At 48.3% G+C, this 14,488-nt stretch overlaps 2 protein-coding genes across 2 annotated transcripts in view; one reads left to right on the top strand and one right to left on the bottom strand.

The window, feature by feature from the left end:
• MMP24 (matrix metallopeptidase 24) overlaps positions 1–2,779 on the top strand; it is a 38,603-nt gene extending 35,824 nt beyond the window's left edge. The window contains exons 7-9 of the mRNA XM_056354026.1: positions 338–476; positions 1,404–1,670; positions 2,378–2,779. Coding sequence (XP_056210001.1) covers positions 338–476; positions 1,404–1,670; positions 2,378–2,715 — 744 coding nt within the window. The 3' untranslated portion in view covers positions 2,716–2,779. The remainder of the gene's footprint in view (positions 1–337; positions 477–1,403; positions 1,671–2,377) is intronic.
• Positions 2,780–4,218: 1,439 nt separating this feature from the next.
• Positions 4,219–13,731, bottom strand: EIF6 (eukaryotic translation initiation factor 6). The gene is made up of 6 exons (XM_056354027.1): positions 13,547–13,731; positions 13,388–13,473; positions 12,404–12,579; positions 10,955–11,131; positions 10,161–10,342; positions 4,219–9,036 (listed from the first exon to the last, which is right to left on the bottom strand). The coding sequence occupies exons 1-6, from the start codon at positions 13,651–13,653 to the stop codon at positions 9,027–9,029; spliced, it is 738 nt and encodes a 245-aa protein (XP_056210002.1). The 5' UTR covers positions 13,654–13,731; the 3' UTR covers positions 4,219–9,026.
• Between the last annotated feature and the right edge of the window lie 757 nt (positions 13,732–14,488).

The raw sequence follows: 14,488 nt of genomic DNA, 5'->3' as shown, positions 1-14,488 counted from the left end.
ACCTTGGTGACGAGACACACAGAGACGTCACTCGCAGATGAGTTCGTAACGCATGTAACTGTGGACTTGCTTCCCCCTGCTCCTTCTTCCTCTCCTTTCCAGCCTTTTTCACAGTGCCAGCAATCAACTTCTCGCCCTCTTGGCTGCCATCTTCCCCACGAAGCGCTTCCCTCACTGGAGACAGTGTTGGGCTGCGTTGGAGCTGTCATCTGAACCAGGACTTCTTTAATGGTTATGGGGCCTAGGCAGGGGTTAGTAATGCTTGCTGCTGGGCACCCAGCCTGATTTGACTGCAAGATAAAAACAGTCAGTCTGAAGATGCTTCTGGTTTTCTCAGGATCGCTGGTTCTGGCGTCTGCGCAACAACCGAGTGCAGGAGGGATATCCCATGCAAATTGAGCAGTTCTGGAAAGGCCTCCCTGCAAAGATCGACGCGGCCTATGAGCGGTCTGATGGAAAATTCGTTTTCTTCAAAGGTACAGTACCTTTCCGTGCCAGCCTACCCCACCTGCCTCACACTGCGCTCCTCTTTTATGGCATGAGATAGTGAAAAGAGTTATGCTGCATCCTTGTCCTTTTCCTTCAGGCAGCCGCTAATGCTTAAAACATAGTTTGATGTGCGCTGGCCTTGCCAGGAAGTGTCTGTGTAAAGCTAATATTGATCAGTGGAAGTTGGCTTCCATGTGGTAACAAGAAATAGCTCCCATTTCCCCGGGAAGTACTGCCTACTGTCTCCTGCCTACTCCTTGAATACGTTTCAGCAGGGCATTAGGGCCTCTCCAGGTACAGGGCTCTCCCAAACCACCTTTCTGGACAAGTGTCTCCTAAAGAGACAAAATTCCCACCCGATGCTGGGCCCCACGTGCGCTCCCTGCGCTGTGCCAGTGGCTGGGCAGGATCCTCTAACCTGACAGCACCGTGAGCACGGAGGGGCAGCTGGAAAGCTTCAGCAGGCATCCACACACATTGTTCCTGGTCTTCTGAATTCATGTCTGCAGCTTCGGTCCCTCAGCTTGATAAACTGTATTAGAACCTGAGAAGGCTCAGGGAAAGGCAACAGAAAGGACTGAGAACTATGGGCTGAGCTCCTGCAAGGAACGCCTGGGCCTGGGCGAGGGCTGCCAGAGACGGGGTAGGAGAGAAGCCTTTGAAATCACAGCTGGCCTGGAGGAGGCAGATGGGACAGGGTTGTTTAACATCTCTTCCAAAACAAAAGCTGAGGAGCAGCAAATGAAATGGGGAGGTTTCAGGTTTAAAATGGAGGAGCAGCTCTTCCATGTAATACAGTAAAGCCTGGAAGCCCTCCGCATGCTGTGGTTCATTGTGGCTATTTTATGTTTATATTGATTTAACTACTACTGAGGCAAATTGTTTGTTCTTTGTGTGTCCCTGTTCGTCTCTAGGAGATAAATACTGGGTTTTTAAAGAAGTGACAGCAGAGCCGGGCTACCCACACAGTCTGGTGGACCTGGGAAGCTGTCTGCCCCGGGAAGGCATCGACACGGCTCTGCGTTGGGAGCCGGTGGGCAAAACCTACTTCTTCAAAGGCGACAGGTACTGGAGGTACAACGAGGACAAGAGAGCAACAGATCCAGGATACCCAAAGCCCATCACTGTGTGGAGAGGAATCCCCAAGGCTCCGCAGGGAGCTTTCATCAGCAAAGAAGGCTGTATGTATCTGCAGTTGTTACACCCACCAGACCGGTAATGGCTTGTCTGCCTTGGCAGTCGGGTGGTGGGATGTGGGGTGGTTTATTTCCTGAGATAGGAATCAAGGCTCAGAAGTCCTAGGGTCACACCCGGCCGTGAGATCCTTCCTGACCCTCAGCCCAGCCCAGGTACCTCCTCAGCTGCTAGACCACATTATCATAATGCCAGCTCTGGGAGGGGGAACAAGGGGACTTTTTCTGGGTTTGATGCCACAGAAGCCCCTACCCAGGTTTTCCCAGGCCCTGATTGCAAGGATGCTGAAACTTATTTTCCTTGTAGCTCCCTGCCTGTAGCTAGCTCACTGTTACAGGCTCCAGCCTGCCTGACGTACTTTGAAGGCAGCCATGCTCTGAGCCGGGGGTTGGACCACCAGAGGCTCCTTCCAGCACATTTCTTTCTCCGATTTGAAGATTTCTTCCTCTTCTTCCAGTTGGGGAAAGAACCAACAACACTGCAGTGACAAGCCAGGGTTACAGCTTCTCCTTTAAATCCTAGCTCCAAATCCACCTTCACTTTTCCATGGTTTTAGGATGCCCTGGATGAATTTTTGTTGGCCCAGGCAGCTCCCACCGCCAGCCTCTCAGGCTCTCTGCACATCCTCACACAAGCACAGCTTATCAAGTTGGAAATGGTGTGGTGAGAAAATATTCTCTATTTTGTCTCCTAGTTTATACCTACTTTTATAAAGGGAAGGAGTATTGGAAGTTCGATAACCAGAGGCTGAGTGTGGAGCCAGGCTACCCCAGGTCAATCCTCAAAGACTGGATGGGCTGTAACCAGAAGGATGTTGAACGAAGCAAAGACAGACGCCTCCCCCACGACGATGTGGATATTATGGTGACAATAAACGATGTGCCTAGCACTGTAAATGCGATCGCAGTTGTGATCCCTTGCATTTTGTCTCTGTGTATCCTTGTCTTGGTATACACGATCTTCCAGTTTAAAAACAAAGAGGTGCAGCAGAATGTTGTGTATTACAAAAGACCTGTCCAGGAATGGGTATGACACAGCCCGCTGCACACCTCAACTCATTGATCTGATGAGGACTATGGACAAAAAAAAAAGAAAACAAATGCATTCAGAAGCCTACCAAACTACTTCAGTGACCTACAAGTTTTGGACAGCCTGGGACTGAAAGAAGCAGGAAAACTGGAAAAAATACAGGCAGCCTTGCAGTGTGGAGCCTCTTTCCTTCTTACTGCCTCAAGTCACGTGTCAGTCTTGGTGTGCCATCCTCCACAGGCTCACTCTAACCTCAGTCTTCAAGACAGGTTTCAACTGACCTGGGAAACTTCCTTCAGTTCCCTGCACCCTGTTAAACCCAGCATTCTCCAGTGTAGCTAAACCACCTCTGAACAGAACCATTTTTTTAATAGCTGTCTCATAAATGAATTATGATCATGAAACCTATGAACAGGAACAATTCAGTATCGTAAGCAGAAGACATTCTGATGCTGAACCATTCTAAAAGATCTTCTTAGTTTATTACAAAATCCAGGGAATTACCTGGATACAATTTTCCAATACCTGCTGGTCAGATGTTTTGTACATTCATAACTAATCAACGCTGCCACTCAGCACAGTGCATGAGGAACCACTAAGCACTCAAAGAGGTAAATGAGTGCAGAGCAGAAGCCCAAGAAGCACCAAACCAGACACCATAGTGTTAACCCAGCAACATCAAGCCCTAGATTGGGACAATCTGAAGGCAAAGTAATTGGATCTAAAATACCATCATGGGAATACATGTTTTTGTTTTGGGAGCCATTCATGAAAAGAAGTATTTAAATATCATACATTGTGTTAAGCTCCCGTCAGCAAGAAACAATGAACCAATATACTGAGAAATACGTATAGACGTAGACTGCACTCTGCCCCCGTTAAGATGCTGAGAAAAGATGAATTGTTGTTATGTGGCATGTATAATTAGATCGTGGAATTTATATGTTGGGTTTCAGAAGAATGGAAATGTTTGTTTGGAGTGAGATCGTCCTTATATTTTGCTGAAATAGTCAAGATACAGTAAGAATTAGGCCTGTTTATAAAACTAAATCCAATCCCTGTAGATGTTATAAACATTGTATGCCTTCGAAGTTCTTTTGGTTTTGCTCACTTCTTCACAGGCAAATATTTGGCAAAGACCAAAGGAAGCATGCCACGCAGTAGAATGAGTTCATCACTAGCTGCATTTGACAGAGACATAAAAATCAGGTAAAGGCTAGATAAATATCTGAACTTCTGGCTAGTAACTTCTCACAGCTCTCTTCCTACAACAGTAGCTTCTGCTTATCCCTCTTACAGTTGTGAACGGTTTAGGATGTTATGTCCTAATCCCAAACTTAGTGCATTTTGTTGTTGATGCTGATATTTCTGCCACGTTAAGAGTGGAAGAAGAGTTTCTTGCAATGCAATGGTGAAGTCCAGCCCTGTACAGAAGTGCCATTCATGTAGGCATATGAACTGCTTTGCACGCTCACGGTAAGGAATAGGTGATTAGTGTAAGCCCTCTGCCTATAACTGAATTTTATTCAGTGCAATGGAAGTGCAATTCACAGAATGTCCAGTTAGTATAGAAAAAGTACAGCTTTATAATGTCAGCTATGAAAAAAAACCCCAAGGATGAAAAACATGCTAAAAATATTCCTAATTACAATGATGAGGAACAAAGAAGCAGAAAGCTTGTTAGCACTCTGGATTTCTAAATAGTGCTCCAATATTGCTATGTGAAGCCGGATAGACAAATAGACATTTCTAGCAAAGCCCACTAGCACTGCATAACACGTGGTCCCAAACTGTATTTTGTCCTCCATAATTGATTTCCATAGCCAAGCTGTTTGTGTTTAAACATAAAGATATTACACACATATTACAAAATAAGTGAGAAGCTAGTAGATGCAAAACTTTGAATTTTAGTGAAGAATACATGATAACATCTCATGATGGGTGAAGGAGTGCAAAGGACCAAATGATATCGGAGCTACTAATTAGACACACACCCCTCCACATGCTACTCCGTACATTGCTATGTGTACTATATATGTGGTAGAATGCAGACTACAAACGCCACAGCCACATGGCACATCGAACTCATTGTACGCTGCCATCTCTTCTGGGACTGTGACAGCCCAAACCTTTGAGCAACTTCCAACAGCCATCATTAAAAAAAATTAAAAATTTACAACCTACAGAAATGTCTGGTTTTGTTTCTATTTTTTCCTCCTGCCCAAAGGTAGATTTTTGCTCTGTTCAAAACCCTGTCCTGAGTAAGAAGCTGCCTGTGCCTGCAGCAAGCTGAGCCATTTGCGGGGCCAGGCACCCGCTGCCCCAGGGCACACCGCCTGCCCCTGCTGCCTAAAGTCAGCCTTCCGCAGAGAACTGCTGCTTCAAAGAACCAGAGGAACACCTGGGTGCCTTTTCTAGCTGCTTCATGACCAGCTCCCAGTGCAGATGCTAGGTATTTGAGCCTTCCAGCACCATGAACTATTTGTGTAGGTGTTTAAGGGGCCAAGAAGCAGCGTTCTGCAGTCACAAGTGCTGACTCGGGGGCAGGAAGGCGCCCAGTTGACCCACTTCCCCCAGTACAGCTGCACTCACGCTGCTGCCATCTCTCTGATAAAGATCAGCACCTGCGCAGTCCTGGGGTGACCCGAGTCTGGCACAAGCATCAGTATTCACGTAAGGGATAACTCCTTCGTATTCCCACACCCAAGCTCTTTGCTGGGATTTGGTATTACGCTAAAACCAGCACGTGACCAGCAGAGCATCAGCTCGCTGGAGCACCCCAGGGCCAGGCGGTTGCGTTCCCATTCCTGTCCAGAAATGCAGCACCAGGCCATATTGCCCCCATGGGGAGCAGGGACCGGGGGAGCAGGGACCGCACTGCTCACTCAGCTCTAACCCCACCACCAAAAGGCTCTTCCAGGTGCGCTCCTGGGCATACATCCCACCCTGCAGCCAGGGGAGTCCTGGCGCACCTTTACCTCCAGCAGAGCCGCAGCAGCCCCCAGGCAAGCTGCCTACCACACTGCACTCAACAGCCTTTTTCCCCCCCCTCCAGTTTCTGACTACTTTGAATGATTTCATCGCCAGTAAAGCATGCTCATTTTTCCAGGTACATTCGGAATGTGCTGGGACACACAATCGCTACAGTCAGAACAGAGGTGGTCCTCCACTGTAGGAGGGATTAGTTGTTCCTAACTCACAATTAGTCATCAAACCTCAGGGGGATCTCCCATCTCCCATTCACGAGGACTCGGGTTTTTAAAAACCTCTGTGCAGGATCCTGACAAAAGGTTTTGGACATTAAAGCCCACGATGGCAGCCAAAGCTACACACGCTATGACTTCTCCACTGAACCTGCAGTTGCAAGACGTTCATTCCTCCCTCAAAACCTCAGGACAACTCTTCTCCATCCTGCCAGGTTCCTCACAAGGCTCAAACCTTTCTCACAGTATCAGACTTCCGTGTCCAGCACAGCTGGAATCAGCTACAGTTCCTCACATCATTCCTGCAACCCTTCGTAACACCTGAATTCACACGTTACCTCCCACTGCCCAACAGCAAAGGCGGTCTATAGCCATGGGCGTAACCCACGGCCACACAGGTCAGCAATTCCATTTTTAAGAATCCCCAGAACCCGCAGGAGTGATACCCAGCACTGGGGACATACAGCTTGATTTTACTGACTATTCCTCAACACCTCCTTTTGGCATCGCCACTGCAGATCGCTGCCTTTAAGAAAAGCACATCAAAAGGGTCAGTCAATGAATGCTTCATTTCACATTCAGCCAGACTGAAATTACCGTTCTATCGACCCATCAGTCTGTCCTCATCCTTACTAGTCGGAATAAGTTAGTACAGACAAACTTCCCTGCACGAATCCACCGCCTTTCCAAAACAGAACACAAGAACACTGAACGTCGTGGCTCCCAGCATTGCTCCCTGTGAAACTCCTGTAAAATTTAACCTTTTACTCTTGTTCCCCCATCCTCAAGCATGTAAAGGGCTTCCCTCTCATTCCATGGGATCACTCAACCCACAGTCCTTAAAAGCCTTTGGCACAAAAACCTGCCAAATGCCTTTCACACATACAAACAGTGTTACAACAGACCTTCTCCACACCCCTGTGGACTTGTAAGACATGACACCATTAAAACACCAAGTTTATACTCTCTCATGATATCATGTATCCATGTTTCTACTAATTCTTTATTACAGTTTCTGTTTTCCTTGTACATAGGTCCCTCTTACTAGTTCAAAATTCCCACAAACCCCTGTTTAGAATGACTATCATCTTTGCCACCTTTCAGTTCCCAAGCTTCAATGCGACTTTTGTAAAAGGTCACGCACCAGTTAGCAATGCCCTCTTCTCTCTGTGTCCAACCCTCTTCGTCATACCACAACCCCAACACTGTACCAGTATCTTTCTTATTTAAAAATCTGGATTACACAGAGTGTGGATTATTTTTCTTGTTTACCTCTAAGCACTATTTACCACATAACACACATCAAGATCACCAACACAAACCAGGATTCCTGCCCATCAACTGGAGTGAAAAACGAGTTACAGAAGTTGCAGGGAAAAACTTCAGCCTTACCCATTCCACGCTTGATGACATGCTAACACCAATAGCAGAAGTCAGACCGTTTGCCATTTATAGAACAAGAACAGAGAACAGAGCCCTGCAAGGCAGCCAAAGGAAAACAGCTTCTCACTCTCAATCCTGAGATATGCCAAGAGGAGGAGACCTGGAGTCATTGTCTAGAAAGGTAGTCCACCCTATCAAAGGCACCACAAACACCAAGAATTGTTAGCTGTAGCAGCAAGGAGCTATGAGCTGCTTACAGGCTTCCCGGAATGGCAGAGGGAAGGCAAGCAGCCTGGAAACGGCAGCCCCTGGCTCGGTTACCATTACAGACAGCCCAGACGGCAGGACTGCTATGATCAGGGAAGATTCTGTGGCAATCTTTATTAAGGAGCAACCCATAATCAACCAAAATTTACAAAACCTTCCGTAAACATCCAGGCAGTAAAACAAAAAAGGAAGTTTACTTAATTTTCTGCAAAGCCTGAAGCACCAGGGCCAAAAAAGAGCTCTGCCCACACTGCCTTCAGGACAGCATTCCTCAAGAGAACCCAGCTGAGCAATGCAGCTCTTTGGAAGCAAGCGAGGAGCTTCCACATACCCTTAAGATGGGAAATGGAGACATTTCTGTGCCTTCAGGACACCGTTAACAGGCAAGCAGAAGTAAAGCAAGTGAAGTAAGAGATCAGCGAGCAACAGCTCTGTTTAGAATGAAATGACTCTCTTCTACCTGAAAGCAGTACCTATAGGTCCTTTTCACCACCATCACTCCCTGGCAAGGGCAGAGCTCCTAACTGGCAAGCTCCCAAATCTATAACATCTGACTGAATGGAGTAACTGGTTAGAACCGTGTGACTTAACATGTCTCCAAAATAACTCAAGATGAGGTGGTTTACATCTTTTTCGATTTGCTAAGAGTTTCCCAGGGTAGGTGGCTAACTCCTATAGAACAGATGAAAGCCCACTGGCAAGAGCATGCAGGGTGCTCTCTTGCGGGTGCCTCCGAAGCAGCACACACGGCACCAGGCATCTGCAGGCAACAGACCAAATGTCTGTTCCACAGACAGTCACACATTTTTGCTGTTAGAAGCTCCTGGACTAGCTTTGAGAAACTCCAGGTTTAATCAGGGCTGATCACTCAAAATCATTGGCCCTGTGGGAACAGCTGCCAGTCAGGGCAAGAGAGCAGGTGATGGCTTCTGAATTATTTTGTTGCAAGTAAACTACTATGGTTTTGGTATTGGACAGACAAGAGGCTCTTAAGTCTACCAACATGAGAAACATCGCTCTTTAGCAAGAGCAGGAAAAGAGATCAGTGACATGTATGTGCTGAAACAGACTGCTGTGCAGCAGACACCAATGCATTATTTAAGGCAAAATAATCTCTAGTGATCAATACTCAAGAGTATTATATACAGGAGTAAATATTGTGGGCTTATCTGAGGGGCTCAGTCAGCATCACAAAACGAGAAAGCACAGCTGAAGAACTGGAAAGTGTCAGCAAAGGGATAGAGAGCATTCCTTATTTGTAATTTATGTACGTTATTTATCAGTTTTTGCAATAATACTTAGTTTACAAAACACTACAAAAAGTTGGTTTTGTAGCCTCTTCCTTGGGCTACGCCTGCAGAAACAATACCAGAAGGTCTAGATGTCTGTAATCCAAAGTGCAGCTTTCCAAAGGACACTTCACTCCTTAGGAGCTTTCTGGATTGCAGGAACCAACACTGCTCATGTCAAGCTAAAAAGACAAAAGAGAAAGGAGATTTAGCAGACAAGTGCCAGAGAAGGCATTTCAAAACACCAGCAGTCAGTTCTCAACCTCCAATTACAAAGGCCCAGTAGTAATTTCCCTTCCTAGAACACAAGACTGAAAAGAGGGAAGCAGACCGGCCAGCAGCCAGCCATGCGAACAGACTTGTCAAGCTGGCAAAGGCAAAATGTACACTCAGCCTGGCCTAGGTAGTTATCAAAAGCTCAGAGCAAGATTAATTATGGCTCTGTTATGTTCACAGACATCCAGCCTTTATACAAGGACTGTAAAGGGGCAACAGAGAACTCTTTCAAAGGGTTCTTCATTCAAGGAATTCCTTAGTCTTTTCTTATGCCATAAACCATTCCCATACATTCTCACAATAACTGAGAACACAGCCACTAAGCTACAATGGCCTAAGTAGCTCAAGAACACACCTCTAGCACCACAGCAATGATTTAAGAGTTGTAATCAGATGAAAACCCAAATGTTTGCATTTGACATTCATCTGTATGTATGCCTAAACCTTGTTTGTATACATTAATGAATGGGGAAGGTCCTATATCACTACCACTCTCCAGGCACGACACAAGAAAAACCACCTCCCATTAAAAGGCAACTTGGACAAAGCCTTGACAACAAAGTTTGAAAAAAAGATTTAAAGCAGCAGCAGACAAGCTCCTAAGTCTTCGTGGCTCCAGAAATGGTTGCAGCAGGCATCTGAAATAATTTTATGGGTTAAAACAATCATAGGCCACAATGCCAAGCAAAGCCACTGGCATCTTAACTTTTAAAACAAAATTTGTTTATAAAAGCTCCATTCATGTCATAGCTAAGCACTGAACAGTTAGATTAAAAAAAATGTATCTGAAAGTTGAAATGGATACTATTTCTTACAAAAGGTGTAACAGGTCTAAGAAGGCTCATTAGTTACAAGGAAACAAACTCTTCTGCAACAAGGCAATTGTCAGTTACCCAAAGAGGAAGTAAAAAAATCAAATACTAGAAAAAAAAACAATAAAAAAAAAAAATCAGATGTGAGAATAGCTAGCTTTATAGTAAAATCTTGCCTGCTTTGATCATGATCACACACAGACCTGGGTCCTCCTTACCTGTCAATCAAGGAATCTCTCATGTTGGTAGCAATGGTACTTGGCTGAGCTTCATTCAACCTGAAGATACTCTCGATGACAGAGAGCTCAGTGCTGGTTGTGTCCAGCCCGCAGAAGGCACACCAGTCATTTACAACCATTCCTGCTGCAATGACCTCGCTGCCACGGTTCACTGTTCCAGCCTAGCCAAAAAAATAAAGCAGGCAGAGTTAACAGGGTATGCTGACAGCAGCACGTTTCATTACGTCTCCTTATTACAAGTCTTTAGTGGAGTGCCTAAACTCACGCTCCTGAAAAGATTAAGGCTTTGGCCATCAACAAAGTTATAAAGATTTCAGATAAAAAGATTAATGGACAGCACTTAATCTCTTGAGAGAAAATTGCATGACATTCAGTGAAATAAAATCTAACAAATAGCAAGCATAAAGGCACAGCAATTGTGAAACTCACAAATCCAACTGAGCAGGCACAGGATTTTATGGCTTAATTTTTTTAAACACTGCCTTTGGCCAAACCACAGACAACACACATTCTGTATGAAGCAATGGGCGCAATTTGCATAATCCCAGCAGAGCAACGTTTCAGAAGCAAACTAAAGGCACTAAGCAACTTGTTTTCCCTGTCTTTTCTCAGTCTGAATGTCTCAGAAGACTTGCCCTGTTCAAGTCTTCTCTTCACCTCCCACTTGGAATAGCTCCGCATAGGGAACAGTATCCAGGAGCCCCCAAGATACAGAAACATTAAAACTGAACTGGGTTAGGAGGGAGTGGCAAGAGAAAACACAAACGCCTTACCACAAGTGGGACCTGGAGCAATGAAGACAGTTCATCCTGATCGTCAATTGAGGTTTTAGGGTGCACAATTCCTCCTTGGTTACTAAAAACACAGTAACTTCCTACTAGCACCTGATCTGCCACTGTTTGTCTGAAAACTTCAACCTTCAGTACGTCTGCCAAAATCTCTTCTGTCTCCTGCAAGGAGAGAATAAAATCCTCAGCAAAACAGTATCACAGAATCCAAAGTCAAGCTATTGCTGCATGCAACCTTCAGCTGGGATCCTCCCCTTTGAAAGCCTGCCCACACTCTCACAATCCATTGCAATCCAATCACTTACTCAGCATCTATACTCCAGATGTTTCCAGTTACCTGTGTGTACTGAGCTGGGCCACTATAACTAACCACAACACCACGCCTTTACTGAGAAATGCTCTTGTCCCCTCTTTCTGGAGGATGCTGGCAGCACATCAGTTGTGTCAACGCCTGTTCTCTGGGCATTCCCTGTGAACCAGTCCTCTCTTGTCCCAGGCCACTGGGACAAAACTGTCTTATCCTTCTGCATAACTCTCAAAAAATCCTTCCCCTCCAGGTTCGCACTGTGAATTCTTTTGTTTTCTCCCTCTTTGGCCATCTTGCCTTACCTTTTATACTTATTTAAAACCTAATATGCTGCAGAGATCCACACCCCCTTTTTTTTTTTAACCTTTGTACTCCTAACACAAAGTCCCACTTCTTCATCACCTTTAGCGCAAACCGAAAGCAAGCACTGTAAGGACCTTCACCACCTGCAGCCACACCACACCCCTCTCCCTAGTGCTATTAAGATATCAGTTCTCAAACATAAAGCAGCAGCAGCTTTGTCTCCTCTGGCCTTATTATAAACTTCCATACAAGAACCTTCTAGTTTTCTATCACCCCTCTGTAAGCACGCACCACCATCGCATCCATGGCCTCTTTCAACTATTACAAATTTCAGCAAGCTCAGCAGTAGCTTATAATTACTGCTGTAGTCCTGACTAAACTCTTCTTTATGGTCTCCTTACTACACACATGCATACTCACTTTCATTCATTCAATTTTACATACACAAAGCAAATGGCACCTGACAATATACTTCCACAACCCACTCCTCCTCTTCTACAAAAGGGCATTCACTACAGCACGCTGAACAAGAGGGCACACGCTCTACTTAGGGCAGGATCCATATCCACCAATACAGAAAAAGAGGCAGATGAAGTGAAACCAAGTCAGAAGTCCAAAATCCCATTTTGAGACTTCTGTCTTGAAAAGAAAGGAAACACAAGGCAGCACAGCCTCCTAAGTGACATTAGCTCAGCTGTTAATACAGCTCTTCTGATTCCTGTGCTACATACAGAAATCCTCAACAACCATAAACCCAAACTGCAGCTTGGCAATCATTTCCCATGCATCCAGCATGAATTTAAAAGCTTTATACAGCCATATACCCTGTCAAGATCTGGATGTACAAGAGCTACATAATCATTGCAGGTAGTGACATTGCCCAGCGCTGAGAGCCGCTCTTCTACTCGCTGAATTCGCACAGAATCTGGAAGACTATTGCGGATATGTTGAAGCTCTTGGTCTGTCGTACTGCTTGGCACCAACAGTCCGTGCCTGTTTCCTATAATGACAAAGACAGAAAAGAAAAAAATAATATTTCCACGAGGCTTCCCACTTTCCTGATGTTTATAAAACAAAGGCTTGAATTGTCCTTGCCCTATCCGCTCCTCCCAAGCCCCAAGCTCAGCCCAAGAGAAATAACGTTACCATTTAAAACCCTGCGCCACAGGTAAGGAACACCAAGACGAAGCATACTTATCTCACAGTAGAAACGGGTGAATGGCACTAACTTTAACCACTTCCCTTTTCCAACAGAACTAAAGGTTGGTTCTCAATGAAACACTCTGACTAGAAATTTCCCTGCAGATGCCGATTACCCTACAGCACCCCCCGATGCTGCCCGTTTGTACTACTTTACTGCGGCAAAGCAGGAAGATGGCACGGACAAAGATTTTGACAAGAACAAAGCTCAGGCAAGAGGTTTGTCTGCCAGAACAGGGTCGCACTGGCCAGAGACCGACTAAAGACTTTTCTCTGCCTTTCACATTTGCTAACGCCTGGCCCCTCTCGGGCCCTGCCCCGCCAGCGCTGGCACTGAGCCGCCAACCCCAACGGCTCCGGCCCCTCGCCCCGCTCCCCAGAGCGACTTACAGGTGTCCTCGGGCCCCGAGTGGCACACATGTCCACTACCCCAGCGCCGTCACCGGGCACGTTTGGGCTTTCCCCTTCTCAGCTCGCCCTCCCCCCACGCCTGACCCCAAGGCCTCCGCGGCCGAGGGGCGCCGCCCCCGCCAGGCGGCGATCCGCTGTCCGCACAGCAGCGCCGGGGCCCCAGCCCCTGCCCCGGGGCCCGGCCGGCCGGCACCTACCCACACACATCCTGCCGATGATGCGGCAGCCGGCGATGGAGGCGTGCACCACCGGGATGGTCCCGAAGAGCTCCCCCTCGAAGACGCTGCAAAGAGAGGGCGCGGTCAGGGCGCGGCGGCGGGGCGGCGGGGCCGGCCGGGCCCGCGGGGCCTCCTCACCTGTAGAAGTTCTCGGAGCCGCCGATGGCCACCAAGCAGTAGGCGTTGGTGAGCTTGGCGAAGCAGCCCAGCTCGTTGTTGTTCTCGAAGCTGGCGCGGACAGCCATAGCCGGGCAGCACAGCGGGGACGGGCCGCGCTGCAATGGGCGCCGCAGCCTCGGCCGGACGCACGCGGCACGTCCGCTTCCGGCGGCGGGCAGGCGGAAGTGCGCGGGTAGAGCGGCCCCGGCCGCGCCGGGCGGGCACAGCGCCGCCGCCGGCCGGGAGGGGCCGCCGCAGTGAGGGGGAACGCGGGAGGGAGCAGCCGCACGGGAGGCCCGGGCGCTGCGGCACAGCACGTGCCGGGGCACCGCCCGCCGCCACGTGCCTGCGGGTACCGGTACGGGCCGCCGCCACCGCTGCGCCCCCGCAGGCCACCCGCACCCGCTGCGCGGCGAGGGTCGCTGCCAACCGCGTGCCCACACCCGTCCCGTTGCGGCAGGGCCGTGCCCAGGCGCCGCCTTCTCACTGACACCGGCCGCCCGCAGCGTCACTGGCCGCAGACGTGTCACCCCACCATCCGGGTGCCGCCCCAGCACACCGCTCGCCTGGGGGCCACCCGTGGCCAGGTGTGACCCGTGTCAGTGCCGGTGGGTGCCCCGCGGGAGCGTTGTGCAGGTGCCATCCACGTGGTGACCCCCATCGTGCAGGCAGCACTCACACAGTGACCCCCCTGCTGTGCAGGCACCACCCGTGCAGTGACCCCCACTTTGTGCAGGTGCCACCCGCACAGTGACCCCCCCATGGTGCCGCCCACCTGCTGCCAGCCTGGTGCAGAGGGGCCCTGGCCCAGCCCACTTCCCCAGCAGGGACTCAGCGCAGCTCCTTCCGGCAGAACAGCACCTTTATTTCTCCCCGTGTCACCTCTGGTCACCTCACCTGCAGCATGTGGCTACAGGGGGG

The sequence above is a fragment of the Falco biarmicus genome, chromosome 10, assembly GCF_023638135.1.
Source record: "Falco biarmicus isolate bFalBia1 chromosome 10, bFalBia1.pri, whole genome shotgun sequence".
NCBI classification, from domain to species: Eukaryota; Metazoa; Chordata; class Aves; order Falconiformes; family Falconidae; genus Falco; species Falco biarmicus.
This window is presented reverse-complemented; position numbering and strand designations above follow the sequence as displayed.